A 19,893-nucleotide genomic window follows, 5' to 3' on the forward strand; every position below is an offset into this window, starting at 1 on the left:
CGCTGACAGCAGCTCCGTGACATACAGCACTGACAGCAGCTCCGTGACATACAGCGCTGACAGCAGCTCCGTGACATACAGCGCTGACAGCAGCACCGTGACATACAGCGCTGACAGCAGCTCCGTGACATACAGCGCTGACAGCAGCTCCGTGACATACAGCGCTGACAGCAGCTCCGTGACATACAGCGCTGACAGCAGCTCCGTGACATACAGCGCTGACAGCAGCTCCGTGACATACAGCGCTGACAGCAGCTCCGTGACATACAGCGCTGACAGCAGCTCCGTGACATACAGCGCTGACAGCAGCTCCGTGACATACAGCGCTGACAGCAGCTCCGTGACATACAGCGCTGACAGCAGCTCCGTGACATACAGCGCTGACAGCAGCACCGTAAGCAGCCCCAGGAGGAAGTCAGCACAGCACAGGGATGGTGTGATCCCCTCATAATAAGAACCCCCAGGAGGAAGTCAGCACAGCACAGGGATGGTGGGAGCCCCTCATAATAAGAACACCCAGGAGGAAGTCAGCACAGCACAGGGATGGTGGGAACCCCTCATAATAAGCAGCCCCAGTAGAAATATGACACCGCTCAACCTCTTCAAAGAGGAGGGTAGGGGCATATAGTACGGTGTGCTTTTTTGGGTCAGGGAAGTGAGCCAAATGAATTAAGAAGGTCTGTGTGCTTGATTCCAAAAATTGTTTATAGACATATACATGGTCTACTGATCACATGTGTTGAATTCCTCCGAGATCCATGCCTCATTCATTTTTAGAAATGTGAGGTAGTTAACACTGTGGTGAGCTAGGCGAGTACGCTTATCGGTCACAATCCCCCCTGCTGCGCTGAACGTCCTTTCGGACAGGACACTGGATGAGGGGCAAGCCAACAGTTCGATTGCAAATTGGGCAAGCTCTGGCCAGAGGTCAAGCCTGCCCACCCAGTAGTCTAGGGGTTCATCACTCCTCAGAGCGTCCACATCGGCCGTTAACCCAATGTAGTCGGACACCTGACGGTCTAGGCGTTCCCTGATGCTGGATCCGGATGACACCTGTCGATGGGTCGGCTGAAAGAATGACCTCATATCCGAAGTCACCAACACATCTTCAAACCGGCCTCTTCTTGCAGGCGCTGTTGGATTGGTACCCGCAAATCCTTCTCTGGGAGTGGGAATTGCTCCTCTGCCAGCGCACGCAAAAGCAGAATGCAGCATTTCTCGAAGCAAGGCCTGGAAGTGCTGCATTCTGACAGCCCTCTGCGACGGCGGTAACATTTCCGCCATTTTGTGTTTGTACCGGGGGTCTAAGTACGTTGCCACCCAGTACTGGTCCTTGACCCTCATGCTTTTTATACGGGGGTCCCTATTAAAACACTGGAGCATGAAGGCCCCCATTTGCACTAAAGTGGAAGCGGTGTGGTGGCCTGGCTCCTGCTCATCATCCAGGATAATGTCGTCCTCTTCATTCTCCTCTCCCCATCCTCGCACAACAGGGATCCCAGAAAGGTTTAAAGCATGCTCTTCTTGCTCCTGCTCATCCGCCCCGGCACCATCCTCCTCTGACTCCTCATCAGACTCCTGTTGTTGACTTGTCTCAGATAGAGTAGCCCCCCCTGGGAATTCATCCAGCATTGCGACTTCCTCATCTTCCCGCTCCTGCTCCTCCACAGCCTGATCAATGACACGACGCAATGCACGCTCCAGAAAGAAGGCATAAGGTACCATGTCACTGATGGCGCCATGGCTGCGACTGACCAGTTTGGTGATCTCCTCAAATGGCCGCAGAAGTCTGCATGTGTCGCGCATGAGCAGCCACTGGCGCGGTGAAAAAAAACCCAGCTCCCCAGAACCGTTTCTTTCGCAGAGTTCATACAGGTAGACGTTAACTGCACGTTTCTGCTGGAGCAGCCTATCAAGCATATAGAAGGTTGAGTTCCATCGCGTCGGGCAATCGCAAATAAGACGTCTGACCGGCAGATGGTGTCGCCGCTGAATGTCAGCAAGGCGAGCCATGGCCGTGTAAGATCTTCTGAAATGGGCCGAGATTTTCCTTGCCTGCCGCAAGATGTCCTGGACCCCAGGGTATTTGACAAGGAATCGCTGCACGACCAAGTTTAAGACGTGTGCCATGCACGGCACGTGCGTGATTTTGCCCTGTTTCAATGCGCTAAGCAGATTGGCACCGTTGTCACACACCACTTTACCAACTGTCAAATTGAGCGGTGTTAGCCACTCATCTGCCTGTGAACGCAAAGCTGAAAGGAGTGCCGGGCCAGTGTGGCTCTTTGCTTCCAGGCACAACAGACGCAGCACGGCATGGCAACGTCTCACCTGGCATGTGGAATAGGTTCTGGGGAGCTTGGGCGGTGCAGTGGAAGAGACGCTAGCAGCGGAAAAGGAGGAGGCAGCTGAGGAGGAGAGGGAGGAGGATGGAGTAGGAGGAGGAGAAGAAGAGTCAGGCCTGCATGCAATCCGTGGCGGTAAAACCAAATCTACACGGGTGCCACGGGTTACATGCTTGACGGCCGTCAGAAGGTTCACCCAGTGGGCAGTAAAACTGATATACCTTCCCTGCCCGTGTTTGCTAGACCACGTGTCTGTGGTCAGATGTATCTTGGCACCGACACTGTGTGCCAGAGATACATTCACTTGCCGCTGAACATGGCCATATAGCTCTGGGATGCCCTTCTCTGAGAAATACTTCCTTCCTGGGACCTTCCATTGTGGTGTTCCAATGGCCACAAATTTGCGAAAGGCCTCCGAGTCCACCAGTTTATATGGCAGTAGTTGGCGGGCTATGAGTTCTGACAAGCCAGCCGCCAACCGTTGGGCAAGAGGGTTATCCGGCGTCATCATTTTTTTACGCTCAAACATTAGGCCCACGGAAGCCTGCCTTTTTGCAGAAAAATGTGAGCTTGGCGTGATGGAAGGTGGAGTGGAGGACAATTGTGAGGAGAGAGGAGAAGGAGAAGTAGAAGACGAGGCTGGACGGTGAGAGCCTGCAGTGTGGCTTTGTGTGTTCCGTTGCTCCCACTGGGCTCGGTGATGGCTGCTCATGTGCCTTCTTAAGGCGGTCGTCCCTAGGTGAGTATTGGGCTTACCGCGACTAACGCGTTGACTGCAAAGATTGCAGATGGCAACGCTATTGTCAGCAGCGGACACGTTAAAAAAAGCCCACACTGCGGAGCCATGTGCCGGTGTCCTGGGAGCGCCAGATGTGACCGTACATGGTCGATGACTCGCTCCTGATACATTTGCAGTCTGCTTTGTCCCTGCTGTGCAATGTAAGTCATTGCTGCTTCTCCTCCCTATCTGCTGGTCCATATCTCCCTCTGAACTCCCCTCCTCTTCCTCTCTTGTGGGCACCCACGTGACATCACTAGACACGTCATCATCAACGTCACCTTCCCCACCGCTATAAGTAGAGTAGGCAGCAACACCGGGGACCAACCTCCTCCTTGGGCTGATCTGGGTACTGGCGTCAGACTGCTGAGTAGCGCTTGTTGCTACCTCCTCTTCCTGATCCAATACCAAGAGTGGCTGCGCATCAGAAATGTCCTCTTGATATGGATCGGAAAATAATTCCAGTGACTCAAGCGGAAGGTATGTGGTGGTGGTGGTGGTGGTCGTGTTGTTGGTGGTAGTGTCTTTGGGGGTGCACATAGCAGAGAGTGAAGAAGAGGGTGCAGATCGAGAGGATGAGGAGGGTGCAGAAGAGTAAGGCTGAGCGAGCCACTCAACCAAGTCTGGTGCATCCTTTAAAGTAATTGAACGCACCTTCTGCAACTTCCCACTTTGGCTCAAGCCTGTTGCTCCTGCCCTACCCCTACCACCCCTGCGGAAGGGCCTGCCTCTTCCTCTGCATGTCATTTTTTAAATGACCCTGTGACAAAACTCTTAGTCCCTATACCGCTGAAGGACTGCTGCAGTATAGGTGAGCGGTCAGCAGTGGTGCACGTCAACCCTATCTATTGTGGACCTATAGCGGTCCTTACAGAACAGCAGACTGTACCGCACTCAAGCCTATGTACCGTAGCACCCTATACCAAGTTACCAGTCCTTATAAGAACTTTTGTGGACCAAGCAGGTTGTGTATTAGTGTTTAGCAGACTGTACGTCAGTCCCTATACCGCTGAAGGACTGCTGCAGTATAGGGCAGCGGTCAGCAGTGGTGCACGTCAACCCTATCTATTGTGGACCGATAGCGGTCCTTACAGAACAGCAGACTGTACCGCACTCAAGCCTATGTACCGTAGCACCCTATACCAAGTTACCAGTCCTTATAAGAACTTTTGTGGACCAAGCAGGTTGTGTATTAGTGTTTAGCAGACTGTACGTCAGTCCCTATACCGCTGAAGGACTGCTGCAGTATAGGGCAGCGGTCAGCAGTGGTGCACGTCAACCCTATCTATTGTGGACCGATAGCGGTCCTTACAGAACAGCAGACTGTACCGCACTCAAGCCTATGTACCGTAGCACCCTATACCAAGTTACCAGTCCTTATAAGAACTTTTGTGGAACAAGCAGGTTGTGTGTTAGTGATTAGCAGACTGTACGTCAGTCCCTATACCGCTGAAGGACTGCTGCAGTATAGGTGAGCGGTCAGCAGTGGTGCACGTCAACCCTATCTATTGTGGACCGATAGCGGTCCTTACAGAACAGCAGACTGTACCGCACTCAAGCCTATGTACCGTAGCACCCTATACCAAGTTACCAGTCCTTATAAGAACTTTTGTGGACCAAGCAGGTTGTGTATTAGTGTTTAGCAGACTGTACGTCAGTCCCTATACCGCTGAAGGACTGCTGCAGTATAGGGCAGCGGTCAGCAGTGGTGCACGTCAACCCTATCTATTGTGGACCGATAGCGGTCCTTACAGAACAGCAGACTGTACCGCACTCAAGCCTATGTACCGTAGCACCCTATACCAAGTTACCAGTCCTTATAAGAACTTTTGTGGACCAAGCAGGTTGTGTATTAGTGTTTAGCAGACTGTACGTCAGTCCCTATACCGCTGAAGGACTGCTGCAGTATAGGGCAGCGGTCAGCAGTGGTGCACGTCAACCCTATCTATTGTGGACCGATAGCGGTCCTTACAGAACAGCAGACTGTACCGCACTCAAGCCTATGTACCGTAGCACCCTATACCAAGTTACCAGTCCTTATAAGAACTTTTGTGGACCAAGCAGGTTGTGTATTAGTGTTTAGCAGACTGTACGTCAGTCCCTATACCGCTGAAGGACTGCTGCAGTATAGGGCAGCGGTCAGCAGTGGTGCACGTCAACCCTATCTATTGTGGACCGATAGCGGTCCTTACAGAACAGCAGACTGTACCGCACTCAAGCCTATGTACCGTAGCACCCTATACCAAGTTACCAGTCCTTATAAGAACTTTTGTGGAACAAGCAGGTTGTGTGTTAGTGATTAGCAGACTGTACGTCAGTCCCTATACCAATGAAGGACTGCTGCAGTATAGGGCAGCGGTCAGCAGTAGTGCACGGCAACCCTATGTATTGTGGACCGATAGCGGTCCTTACAGAACAGCAGACTGTACTGCACTCAGGCCTATGTACCGTAGCACCCTATACCAAGTTACCAGTCCTTATAAAAACTTTTGTGGACCAAGCAGGTTGTGTGTTAGTGTTTAGCAGACTGTGCGTCAGTCCCTATACCGCTGAAGGACTGCTGCAGTATAGGGCAGCGGTCAGCAGTAGTGCACGGCAACCCTATGTATTGTGGACCGATAGCGGTCCTTACAGAACAGCAGACTGTAACGCACTCAGGCCTATGTACCGTAGCACCCTATACCAAGTTACCAGTCCTTATAAGAACTTTTGTGGACCAAGCAGGTTGTGTGTTAGTGATTAGCAGACTGTACGTCAGTCCCTATACCAATGAAGGACTGCTGCAGTATAGGGCAGCGGTCAGCAGTAGTGCACGGCAACCCTATGTATTGTGGACCGATAGCGGTCCTTACAGAACAGCAGACTGTAACGCACTCAGGCCTATGTACCGTAGCACCCTATACCAAGTTACCAGTCCTTATAAAAACTTTTGTGGACCAAGCAGGTTGTGTGTTAGTGTTTAGCAGACTGTGCGTCAGTCCCTATACCGCTGAAGGACTGCTGCAGTATAGGGCAGCGGTCAGCAGTAGTGCACGGCAACCCTATGTATTGTGGACCGATAGCGGTCCTTACAGAACAGCAGACTGTAACGCACTCAGGCCTATGTACCGTAGCACCCTATACCAAGTTACCAGTCCTTATAAGAACTTTTGTGGACCAAGCAGGTTGTGTGTTAGTGATTAGCAGACTGTACGTCAGTCCCTATACCAATGAAGGACTGCTGCAGTATAGGGCAGCGGTCAGCAGTAGTGCACGGCAACCCTATGTATTGTGGACCGATAGCGGTCCTTACAGAACAGCAGACTGTACCGCACCCAAGCCTATGTACCGTAGCACCCTAGACAGACCAAGTTACCAGTCCTGATAAAGAGCTTTGTGGAACAAGTGAGTTGTGAATGATTAGCAGACTGCAGCAGAAGGGCAGCAGTCAAGTATAATATTCTTTCTATATTTGGAAGAAAGAATATTATACGTGTACAAGCCTATTACCGTACCACTGATACCAGTCCTGAAAAGAACCTTTGTGGAACTAATAGTAACAGCAAGTCTTTAAAATTATCCTCACTGCCTGACACACTGCTTCCTGCCTGTCCCTATACAAATTGGCAAAAAAGAGTAGGCTGGAACGATTAGCTGGAACAGCTCTTTTGTGGACCTGATAGTAACAGCTAATGATGATGATGATGATGATGATGAAGAAAGACTAATCTGGCTGAGCTGTCCCTAAAATAGCAGCATACAGCGCTCTGTCCCTTTATCTAAACTGACAAAAGAAACTCAGGCTGCTGACCTAACACCTATACCAGTCCTGAAAAGAACTTTTGTGTACCAAATAGCTAGCGTTTTCTCTGTCCCTACTCCACACAGGATCCTTTCCCTACAGTGACAGAAGAAAGAATGTAAAATGGCCACCGGATCGGGTGTATTTATAGGTTAGGGGGAATGTCCAAGTGTCCATGAGCTGTCATGTCTCAATTGGTTGTCCTGTAACACATGATAAACGTGTCACGAAAGGTTAAAGTTCTTGTATACATTAAACACGTAAGTCCGCCGGGGCGAACGACGGAAAAAGGCGTTCGAACCCGCGGACGGCGAAAGTCGGAAATTCGCCGCGAAACGACCGCCGGGCGAACCGTTCGGCCATCACTAGCCCCCAAGTGCATAACGTTACTTTTCTCAACACTAAACCTCATCTGCCACATAGTCGCCCAATTAGACAGAGCATTGAGGTCGGCTTGTAAATTGGAGACATCCTGTAAGGACGTTATTCCACTGCCTAGCTTGGTGTCATCTGCAAAGACGGAAATGTTACTTTTGATCCCAGACCCAATATCATTCATAAAGATATTAAAAAGTAAGGGTCCCAGCACTGAACCTTGGGGTACACCACTGATAACCTTAGACCATTCAGAGTAAGAATCATTAACCACTACTCTCTGAATTCTGTCTTTTAGCCAGTTTTCTATCCATTTACAAACTGATATTTCCAAACCTGTAGACTTTACCTTACACATGAGCCGTGTGTGCGGAACTGTATCGAACGCTTTTGCAAAATCCAAGTATACCACATCCACCGCCACCCCAAGTCCAAGGTTTTACTTACCACCTCATAAAAAGAAATCAGGTTTGTCTAACAACTTCTGTCTTTCATGAATCCATGCTGTCTGTTGCTTAAAATATTTTTTTCCTGCAACAACTCGTCTATGTGGTCTTTTATTAATCTCTCCAGTATCTTCCCAACTAAAGAAGTTAAACTAACAGGTCTATAGTTACTTGATAAAGACTTTGTTCCCTTTTTAAATATAGGCACCACATTGGCCCTGCGCCAATCCAGTGGTACTATTCCTGTTATTAATGAGTCCCTAAAAATGATATACAATGGCTTTGAAATTACAGAGCTCAATTCTGTTAGGATCCGTGAATGGATGCCATCAGGTCCAGGTGCTTTATCCACCTTTATTCTGTCCAAATATTTCTGGGCCATTTTACTTTTGAACCATTGTGGATTTGGGGCTGTGTCACTACCACCCCCATTATGGACATGAGCTCCCCCATGCTCCTTTGTATACACAGAGCTGAAGAAAGTATTTAAAAAATTAGCCTTATCTTTGTTCCCAGTCACCCACTCCAGATTATTTTGTAAAGCGCCTACATGCTCAGACCTTTTTACTATTAATATATTTAAAGAATTGTTTGGGGTTTGTCCTAATATCTTTTGCAATCTTTCATTTAGAATTTTTGCATCCTTTATTTCCTTTTTACATATTCTGTTATATTCTTTGTAACATTTAAATGACACTAGTGTTCCTTCATTTTTATATTTTTTAAAAGCTCTTTTCTTATAGCTTATAGCTTTTTTAACTTTGGCCGTGAGCCACATAGGTTTTATTTTTAGCCTTTTAAACGTATTGCCCATGGGAATATACTTTGCCGTGAGATCACAAACAGTCTTTGAAGAATTCCCATTTCTGTTCTGTGCCCATTGATGCCAATATTCTCTCCCAGTCTAGGTCCTGGAGAGCAGCCCTCATCCTTGGAAAATTTGCTCTCTTGAAATTAAGTGTTTTTATCTTTCCCGTATATGATTTTTGCTTACAGCTAACATCAAATGAAATCATGTTATGGTCACCGCTACCCAGGTGTTCCTTTATCTGAACATTAGTAATACGCTCTGCGTGGTTTGAGATTACCAGGTCCAATAGAGCATCATTCCTAGTTGGGGCTTCAATAAACTGGACCATAAAATTGTCCTGTAATAGGTTTATACATTTTTGCTCTTTAACTGTCTCAGCAGTGACATTACTCCAGTCAATTTCTGGGTAGTTAAAATCCCCCATTATTATCATGGTCCCAACCCTTTCTATCTGTGCAAGGAGCTGAGTCTCCAATATAATGGGCAGGTGTGTGGCTTTCCTAATCAAGTCCAATCTGTATAATCAAACACAGCTGGACTCAAATGAAGGTGTAGAACCATCTCAAGGATGATCAGAAGAAATGGACAGTTAAATATATGAATGTCACAGCAAAGGGTCTGAATACTTCGGATCATGTGATACTTCAGGTTTTCTTTTTTAATAAATCTGAAAAATGTCAATAATTCTGTGTTGTTCTCTCAATATGGGGTGCTGTGTGTAAATTAATGAGGAAAATAATGAACTTAAATGATTTTAGAAAATGGCTGCAATATAACAAAAAGTGAAAAATGTAAGGGGGTCTGTATATGTTCCGTCCCCACTTTAAGTTGTATCGGTTTATCTGCAGTCTTCTCTAGACCCATTCAAAGTGTAGAACTTGCAACGCTTGTCTGAGTGTTCAGAAAAAAAGGGGGCAGAAAGCTGAAGTTACACTCTGCAGAGCTCAGGGAAGAGAGCTCCAACAGCTGATTGGAAGGAAAGGACACACCCCCTTCGCAACGCATACAGTCTGTTCTGTTTCTATCAGCTGGAGAACCCTCTCCCCTCACCATTTTTCTCTTGGTGTCAGGAAAATTTGTCAGAAGTGACTCCTGATAGTAGAGGAATGAGGCAGGGGACAGAAATTACACTTGGTGCTCTTAAAGTGTCACTAAACCCACATAAAAAAAAAAAGAACAATGAATGCTGTATTACATGATGTTCGTACTCAGTCACTAGGAGATTCGTTTTCTGTATTCTGCAAGAAAACCCTGGTTGATCTCCTCCTGTTCAAGTCCCCAATTTAGCTATGGAATTTGCAGCTGTGGTGGCAACTTTGTACATGCTCAGTTTTCAGTAAGTTTCTATGACAGCCCACTCCCTCCCTCCTCTCCTCCATGCCCACTAACCAGCTAAACACAATGGGTGGAATATTACATGTAGATAGCCCTGGTTCACACTGATTTGATGTTGGAAAAGCACAAGATTAGCTGCGGTTGTCAGTGTTAGAGTATGCCCCCCCATGCAATGTGACTCAGGTGTGTGTGTGGGGGGGGGGGGGGGGGTTGGGGGATCCTGCACTATTTTGGTGCGGATGTGATGCAATTTCAGCCATGGCTGAAATTGTGATTTCGTGTGAATGATGGCACTGTAACAGAAATAGAAGGGACAATGTAAATAATTAAACAGTGTGCGTTTAGTATCACTTTAACCACTTCCCGCCTGCGCTATAGCCAAAAGATGGCTACAGCGCGGACGTTTCCTGCCGGGAGGGTGTCCCTGGACGTCCTTTTATTTACTTCCCCTCTGCGCTCTCCCGAGAGCGCGCATCGGGGAAGTTCTGTGCTGGCCGTGTCCCCCGGGCACAGCCAGTCACAGATCGCTGTAAACGGCCAATCACAGCGCCCGTTTTCAAGCGCGATCGGCATGTCCAATGGGAGATGATCTCATATTTAAACATATGAGCTCATCTCTCAGTGCCGCTCTCCCTCCTCACACAAACAGCGTGTGAGGAGGGAGAGATGAACGGCTGCAGTGGCCGTAAGTAAAAAAAGAAAAAAAAAAAAGAGTCAAATAAAGTGCCATCCGCCCCCAGTGCCACCTTTCCCCAGTGCCATCTGTCCCCAGTGCCACGTATAAGTGCCATCAGTGCCACGTATAAGTGCCATCTGCCATCAGTGCCACGTATAAGTGCCATCTGTCATTAGTGCCACGTGTCATCAGTGCCATATCAGTGTCACGTGTCATCAGTGCCACATATTAGTGCCATCTGTCATCAGTGCCACGTATCAGTGCCATTTGTCATCAGTGCCACCTGTCTGTGTCACGTGCCATCTGTCATCAGTGCCACGTGTCATCAATGTCACGTATTAGTGCCATGTGTCATCAGTGCCACATATCAGTAACATCTGTCATCAGTGTCACGTATTAGTGCCACCTGTCATCAGTGCCACATATTAGTGCCATCTGTCATCAGTGTCACGTGCCATCAGTGCCCCGTATTAGTGGCATCTGTCATCAGTGTCACTTATCAGTGCCACATCAGTGTCACGTGTCATTGTCCTGGTGCTCCAGGGCCTTCAAAAGTGTAATAGGTAGTCAAAAATTTAGATGTGTAATTTATGCTCCTAGAACATGTGACAGTGCTCCCTGCATTTTGGGCCTCTCTAAGTGGCCAGGCTGTGAAAAAGTCCCACACACATGGTATCATAATACTCAGGAGGAGTAGCAGAATTTATTTTGTGGTGTCATTTGTGGTATACACATGCCATGTGAGAGAAATAACCTATTACAATGAAAATTTGGGGGAAAAAAAAATTCTTCATTTTGCAAAGAATTGTGGGAAAAAATTACAACATCAAAAACCTCACCATGCCTCTTACTAAATACCTTGGAATGTATACTTTCAAAAAAGAGGTCATTTGGGGGGTATTTGTACCTTCCTGGCTTGTTCGGGTCACAAGAAATGAGATAGGCCACCAGTATCAGATGTGATCAATTTTGTATGATTCGCACCACAACTTTCACAAAGACCAAATAATATCCACTAACTTGTTTTTTTTTACCAAAGATATATAGCAGTATAGATTGTGGCCAAAATTTATGAAGAAAAAATTATAATTTGCAAAATTTTATCACAGAAACAAAGAAAAATTCGTTTTTTTTTCAAAAGTTTTGGTCTTTTTTCATTTATAGTGCAAAAAAATAAAAAACCCAGAGGTGATCAAATACCACCAAAAGAAAGCTCTATTTGTGGGAAAAAAAGGACAAGAAATTCATTTGGGTACAGTGTTGCATGACTGAGTAATTGTCATTCAAAGTGTAAGAGCACCGAAAGCTGAAAATTGGTCTGGGCAGGAGGGGTGTTTGAGTGCCCAGTAGGCAAGTGGTTAATTTAGGCTTTGTTCATATTTTATATCTAAGGCTGGGTTCACACCATATTGGATGTGGGATCCCAGCATCCAATTCACAATAGAAGGAGATTTTGACTGGCTCTCTATGGAGCCAGTTCAAATATCTCCGCAGTAGGTCCGGTGCGTTTTGCAGAAAAATGCTGTGCGTCTTTTGGTCCATTTCAGGTCCGAATCCCGCCCAAAATTGAGGATAAAAACAAACCTGAAACGATGAACCAGAATGCGCCAGACCCCTGCTGTGAGCCACATGTGGCTCATGTGTGAACCGAGCCTGAAGTTTACAATCACTTTAACTATTTTAAGTTCAAATTTATGGGCAGTGATAATGACTATAATATATATTGAACTACAATGAGGAAGAAAATGTAATCATACTATACCTCAGATGGAAATTGCATGACAAATTTTGGTGGTAGGCAAGCATTTCGCAATTTTCCCCACTCCTAAAAGGTAATAGTAACAAGGTTAAAGATATAAAATGTGGTCCCCTTGTGCTACTAAGTGAACAATATCTAACTAACTCAATGAAAGTGAAGATGCTGCCATAACTAAAGTGAACACGATGCACAAAAAAATAAAGAGGGAAGGGATCCGCGCAATTTCCTCAAGTGATGGAGAATAAAATAACAGTGAGCAATAATATAGTCCAATAAAGTGAAATACAGACAAAATGTCCAATCAAGTGATTCTTCTGAAAAGTGATAACAGGTTCTTTTCAATATATAAATCTTCACAAAAGCAGAATGCTCACAGGGCGCTTACCTCCATTAAGGTGTATATAAAGCCTTGAGAATATCCTGTAGTGGAGGTGGGTACACTGCGGTGGATCTCCAATTAATGGCTGTACCAGAGGATGTTTTCAGGGTACTAGTAGTATCCAATCATATTTTAATCTCGCTGTGCTTGATGGTCCGCCGCTGGTTCAGCCCCTACAGAGACTGGGTGACACTCCACTTCAGACTGATCAGAGATGCAGTGGATCAATCCACGTTAGCCCCTCAAGAAAGGAGCACACAGCATGGGTGCAGCGTGCAGATGGGAGATGGACAGGACCACCTCCACTATAGGATATTCTCAAGGCTTTTTATACCCCTTAATGGAGGTAAGCGCCCTGTGAGCATTCAGCTTTTGGGAAGATTTATATGTTGAGAAGAACCTGTTATGACTTTTCAGAAGAATCACTTAACACTTGATTGGACATTTTGTTTGTATTTGACTAGATTGGACTATATTATTGCTCACTGTTCTTTTATACTCCATCACCTGAGGAAATTGCATGGATCACTTCCCTCATTAAAGGTTAAAGATATGAAGTGGATTTTGAAATGAGCACCAGTTACAAACTGAGGAAATGATACAGTTATTTTGTCCAAAGCCTAGTTACTTTAAGATTTTGGTAAATATCAGTGTGCATATTTCATGCTCACATTTTCATCCTATTTGGCAACGGTTTGTTTTTAATGGCATGACATATTTTTAACCCAAGCATAAACATGCAATACAGGAAACACTTAATATTGCAGCACTTAGATTTAGGAGCATCCTCCACAGTTGCACATACAGAATTTACATAAGTAAGCCTTTAACCACTTAAAGCGTTCATTAACCCAAAAAAAAAAAAAAAGGATCCTGCTCCTTTAAAGCATGTTATATGACAGTGCTTGTGCTTTGTCACTTGGCCCCCTGTAACACCTAAAAAAAAACCTGGCTGATGCTGACCGTTTCTGCCCTCCCCTGTGTAAACTGACCACGGTGTATTATGGCTGCTGAGCCCCGACACTGTGGTCAGTTTACGTGCCTCCGTCATCCACAGCCCTGCTCTCTGTCTCCTCTGTTCTCTCCCCCCTCCCTCCCTGTCAGCTCGTGGCAGATCCATCCCCCTCCGCTGCTTGAATAACACTAACCTGTATGCACCATGTGCACTGTCTCCTATTGTAGTGTTCCCTTCTGTGTATGATTTCTAAAAATAAATGCTGCAAATGCCTAATTTCAGAGCTGAGATCGCGATTATATGACCGGCCAGATCTCTCCTCCTCCTCCCGAATAATGTCAGCTGAGGAATCTAGGCCCTGCCCGCTGCATCTCTCAGAAGAGGGAAGGAGCGATCTGGCCGGTCATGTGATCGCGATCTCGGCTCTGAAATGAGGGATTTTCAGCATTTATTTGTAGAAATCATACACAGAGGGGGACACTACAATAGGAGGCAGTGCTGATGATGCAAACAGGTTAGAGTGGCTTAATCACTTCAAGGACCAGGCCTTTCGGACGCTTGTTGATTACACATTAAAAATCTGTATTTTTTTGCTAGAAAATTACTTAGACACCCCAAACATTATAATATATACACATATATTTAGCAGAGACCCTAGAGAATTGTTGCAATATTTTAAGTCACACTGTATTTGTGCAGCAGTCTTTCAAATGCAATTTTTAGGGAAAAAATACTTTGATGCTTTTTCCCCCCAAAAGTGGAGCTACCCTTTAAATAATTAGACATACTTTTTGTGGTTGGGCTAGTGGTAAGCTTCATAGTATGTTGTTTGAACCAGTTTACAGGATTTTGGAGTTGAAATATAGAAATATTGTCAGGGACAGTTATGAGCTGGAAGCCAGCAATATTTCAAGGACAACAGCACCTTTTTATTAAAAATATACTAGAAAAAGTGTAATTGAATGGCCTGAATATGGAAGTGTGCATACGCTCCAATGGAGGCGAGTGCCAGAGTGAGGGTTAGATGCAGCGACAGCATGTTTCAGAGTGTGTAATCCTATTCCTGTGACTTGACCCCAGTTGCTGCTTCTTGCCTAGGTTGCCAGCTAGCCCTGGAGCACTCTTGCTTTCAAGCAAAGACAAACTCAAGTTTTGTAGGGTGGGTAGTTCCTACCCGCAACCACTTCCCTTCATGTCAATTGGATTTAGAAAACTGCCTGTACAGTAACAAATGCTCAGAGCTGCTTTTCAACATCTTGCAGACAACAACCTTGTTGCACCACTTGGCATAAACATTTTCAACTCCAAACCCTTGAGCCCATCTGCTGGACACCTTTATCCCTGAGCCCTCTGAGCCAAGCTCCATAAAACTGTAGAAAAGCCAAAACTGGCAATGATAACCTATGCACAACAATTAAGATGAAAAGCAGTCCGGTGAATGGTATGAGGGCAAGAACCCTGTGCATGTACTTTAGCAGGTGGCCTCTCAAGTCTTCATATATGTACAGTAGCTGTCACCTTCAAAATTGCACAGGAGCAATAGGAGAAAACAGTCAGTGTGATGGCAGCTAGAACCCTGGCACCACTGAAACTTTTCCTACTGCAAAAGTACAGAATTAAGGCTTGACAAAGCTAAGCCAACCAAATATGGAATATGGGATTAAATATGGAGAGCATCAATCCTCACTTATTCTGTTCTGAATCAGAACAGGTCATTGCCAGTAAGGGAAAAATAAAAGAAAAGAACATAGGCCTCTAATAAAGGAAACCTGTAGAACAACAAGTCTATAGTGGGTCTATAGTGGGCCACTTAACAAGGCAGCAATAAGTCCAAAAAAACAACAAGTCAGAAAAACTCACAGGGCTGTAACGTATGGGGCCATAATCAGGCTTGAGAAAGGGTATCCGCCCAGAAAGGAATTGTCTGCCGTCCATGCAATTACTGTCCTGTGTTACGAGCGCTGCTATACAGACTGCATGTTGTGCAGCTCTACTCTGTGTCATTACTATGCTGGCTCAGTTTTTCATCAACAACTGACTGTTGTAATCTGGTCTGTGATGTGCACCCTTTGGCTCTGACAGACAGCACTACACTGTACTACTTGTGTTAACATGTAAGTGGAAATTTTGTTTTTCCATTAAAGTTCATTGTTACTGATACATCTCTGTGCCCTGTTTCTCTTTTGCATAAATATTGTTTGAGGTTGTAATATGCGCAAAATAAACGTGCCTAATTAATTATAAATGGTTGAAAGAATCATAAGACCTAGCCCTGTAAAGTGCAGAATCCTACATGGAGTAGGGGGGTAAAAATCCTGGTAGAAACCACTAGCAATTGTTAGCCCCCCTACTCCATGTAGGATTCTGCACTAACATTGGATTGTTAGTAAAGCATATCCAAACTGAGCTGTCAGTAGTGTGTACGAAGCTTAAGGCTTGTGAATATCTAATTTAGGCAAATTGTGCAGCAGGGTAACAGAGTATCCTGACTGATATCTTCAGAGGAAGTACACCAGTTATTAGCAATCGAAAATTTCTTACAAGAAAAAAAAAAACAGAGGCCCACTCATGTCACTTTATTAAGGTGGGGCACATTTAGATTTTGGAAATTGGAAGCCAATATCTTGACTTCAAGGGGAACAGTGGGAGTCCTCTAACATTTTAGCTGTGCAGGCAGAGACCGGGGAGACACACACTTCCAATTCTGACATGGAATGTCAGATAGGGATAGGGATATGCTAAATGTCCCAGTCACCCTGACAGAACTGACGGATGCCTTGGATGGGGCTCCGCATAACAAATCCCCTGGTTTGGATGGCTTACCGGCGGAGGTGTACTCTCGCTATAGTGAACTCCTTTTAGCCCCCCCCCTTCTGAGGGCCCTATCTGAGGCAGCTGAAGCGGGCAGCTTACCTGACAGTATGCAGGAGGCTATAATTATAGTACTTCCCAAGGATAAGCTTCTGCCAGATTCCTATCGCCCAATCTCTTCATTGAATACCGATGTTAAGCTTCTGGCTCGAGTTTTTGCTACAAGACTTTCTCAGGTGATAAGCAAGCTAGCTCGAGACCAATCTGGCTTCATTCCTACTCGCTCTACGGCTGATATATTCGGCAACTGTATATGAATCTACAGGTACTTGTGGATAATCCTGGGGGAGGGCCATCTGTCACTGGATGCCACTAAGGCTTTTGACAGTGTGGAGTGGCCCTACCTCCTGGAAATCCTTGCAAGGTTTGGACTAGGGAGCCATTTCATCACATGGGTGAAGGTACTGTATTCTAGTCCCGGAGCTAGACTCCGCATTAACAATCTCTCGCCCCCATTTGAGTTGCACAGGGCCACTCGGCAGGGGTGCCCTTTATCCCGGTTGCGGTTCACACTGGCAGTAGAACCTCTGGCCATCTTGATACGCAATGCGCCGGAGGTGGTCGGTTTTGGCAGAGGTCAGTTGGAGGACAAAATTTCTTTATATGTGGATGACGCTCTCATTTCCCTGGGTGACTCCGCTGCCTCTCTGCGTGCAGCAATGGGGATCATAACAGACTTTGGGGGCTTCTCTGGCTTCACCATAAATTGGTTCAAATCAACCTTAATGCCCATTGATCCTCTGACAGAGTCTCTGCCGGCGGGAGCGCATCAGATAGCCATAGTAAATAGCTTTAGATACCTGGGAGTGGAGGTGTCCCCCGATCCGGTGGAATACCTTCGGCTGAACCTGGGTCCACTACTGGATAGGCAGAAAGTTAAATGTTCCAGTTGGTATAAACTTCCCCTGTCAGTGGTGGGAAGAGTTAACCTAATAAAAATGGTTTGGGCCCCGCAGCTTTTGTACATTTTTCATAATTCACCTATGTGGATTTCGAACAAATGGTTTTAAAAGTGACTCACAGATGAGAAACTTGATATGGAAGAAGGTGGTGGCCAGGATTAGCTTAACCATCCTACAGTATGGGAAGGACAGGGGGACTGGCAGTACCCCACCCTAAAATGTATTTTTTGGCTTCACAGCTTCAGCAGCTGGGACGGGAGGCGGGTGCAGACCCGGTGATCAGTTTGGTGACTGTGTCTGAACCTTTACTGAAGGTGGCCTCCCACATGGAGATGGACCTACCAAGCATACCGCATTTGGCCCTCACTGGTGCCCTCCTTAGTAGGGTGTGGAGGGACAGTCAGAAGGCTTTGAAGATAAAGGGCCTATTGCTCTTTACCCCTATGTGGAATAACCCTAAATATTTAGAGCTTCATGATCTGCAGGATTTTACCTCATGGAAGGAGAAGGGGATTTGGTTCCACAGCTATATGAGGGAGAGGTACTAAAAACATATGAAAAATTATGTCAGGAATACCAATTAGCCTCAAGGGGTTTTACTCGGCTTAACATTATCTTTCACAATTTACTGTTTTCTTATTTTTTAATTCCAAAAAGTGTATTTTTTCCCCAAAAAAAGGATTTTTTGTACTCACCGTAAAATCCCTTTCTCTGTAATTCACCGACCAACACAGCTCCTCTCTTAGCTATTGGGTTGTTATGTCCACCACTAGGAGAATATTAGGCATTACTTGTTATGTAACTCTCAGAACTTTGCAGTTCTGCCCAGGGGGCGGTCCCTTGGGCAACAACCCTCCAGCCTGCCATGCAGTCATCAGTACGTCAACAAGCAGTATAACGTAAAGAGAAAAAGGAGGGGCGGGTGCTGTGTTGGTCGGTGAATTACAGAGAAAAGGATTTTACGGTGAATACAAAAAATCCTATTTTCTCTTATATTCACCGACCGACACAGCTCCTCTCTTAGCCATTGAGACGTCCCCAAGCAGGGCCAAACAAGGGGTGGGAAAACAGCATAGAAAACTTCATCCAACATGGCAAGTGGGAACTAGGGAAACTTTACCCACAAAAAAACAACAATGGGTAGAGAAATCCACCACAAAACCAGGGTAACCTCAACAGGAGTGACTACCCACAACCGCACCAAAACTGCAGAATGTAATGCAACAGTGCATTAACTTAACTGTACTGCATGTTTATAGAAAAAACAGGAAAAAGAAAATACATTGCATATTCGATTGCAACTATACGTCCGCCTGCAAAACTTTGCGGCCAAAACAGGCATCAGCCGATGCACTGACGTCTAGCTTGTAGAACTTGGTAAACGCGTGGACAGACGACCAGGTCGCCGCTTTACACAGCTGAGCGACAGATTCTTGGTGTCGGAAGGCCCAAGATGTTCCGATTGCCCTTGTGGAGTGGGCCGTGAACGAAAAAGGGGGGCACCTGTCCCTTCAAGGCGTAGGCTTGCACTACATTCTGTCTGATCCACCTGGAAATGGTGGCCGACGAGACTGCCATGCCTTTCTTTGGGCCAACCACCGAAACAAACAGTGAGTGACTTCCGAAAAGGGAGCAGTGGCAGACAAATACACCTTTAGAGCCCTAACCACGTCCAGAGCATGAAGGGCCATGGCTTAGGACACAGAGATGGTAATACAATGTCCTCATTGATATCAAAAGCCGAGACCTCTTTTCTGCCGAAAGTGATGGTTGCGGACGCAACACCACCTTATCCTTGTGGATAACCAGATAAGGCGACTTGCATGACAAGGCCGCCAGTTCCGAAACCCTCCTGGCCGATGTGATGGCCACTAGAAAGACCACTTTCTGATAAAGAGTCAACAGGGGAATCTCCCTGATATTTTCAAACGGTGGTTTTTGAAGTGCCGATAACACCAGGTTCAGATCTCACGGGGGGTAATGGTGGACGCACCGGAGGAACTACATGTCGCACTCCCTGAACAAAAGGTAATCACTAATGAGTGAGACGCAAGGGGTCGCTAAAAAAAAAAGGAGACAGCCAGGGCTGATATTTGCCCCTTAATGGTGCTTAACGCCAATTTCTCGTCTACTCCGTGCTGAAGAAACAGCAGGATCCTGGATATAGAAAAGGAGCACGGATACCATCCTTTCTCCTCACACATGGAGATGTAAGCCTTCCAGGTACGATGATATATCTTCCGAGAAGAAGATTTTCGTGCTCTCAACATAGTTGGGATCACAGTGTCTGACAGACCCTGGGTCCTCAACACCTGGCTCTCAATAGCCATGGCGTTAAAGCCAGCGATGGTAAAGCAGGATGGAAAATTGGAACTTGAGACAGAAGGTCCTCTCGTAACGGCAGTTGCGCTAGGTCTGCGTACCAAGGCCGCTGAGGCCAATCTGGGGCGACCAGAATCATTGGGATCCCCTCGACTTCC

The 19,893-nt window shown here is 46.2% G+C and overlaps 1 protein-coding gene across 1 annotated transcript in view; it reads right to left on the reverse strand.

The window, feature by feature from the left end:
- The window catches only part of LOC143987597 (interferon-induced, double-stranded RNA-activated protein kinase-like), a 365,105-nt gene that overhangs the window by 10,287 nt on the left and 334,925 nt on the right, over positions 1 to 19,893 (reverse strand). Inside the window, 1 exon segment of the mRNA XM_077486451.1 lies at positions 12,310 to 12,372. Coding sequence (XP_077342577.1) covers positions 12,310 to 12,372 — 63 coding nt within the window.

This window comes from Lithobates pipiens, unplaced genomic scaffold, assembly GCF_037356315.1.
Source record: "Lithobates pipiens isolate NorthernLeopardFrog02 unplaced genomic scaffold, aLitPip1_a1.2 Scaffold_18, whole genome shotgun sequence".
Classification (NCBI taxonomy): domain Eukaryota; kingdom Metazoa; phylum Chordata; class Amphibia; order Anura; family Ranidae; genus Lithobates; species Lithobates pipiens.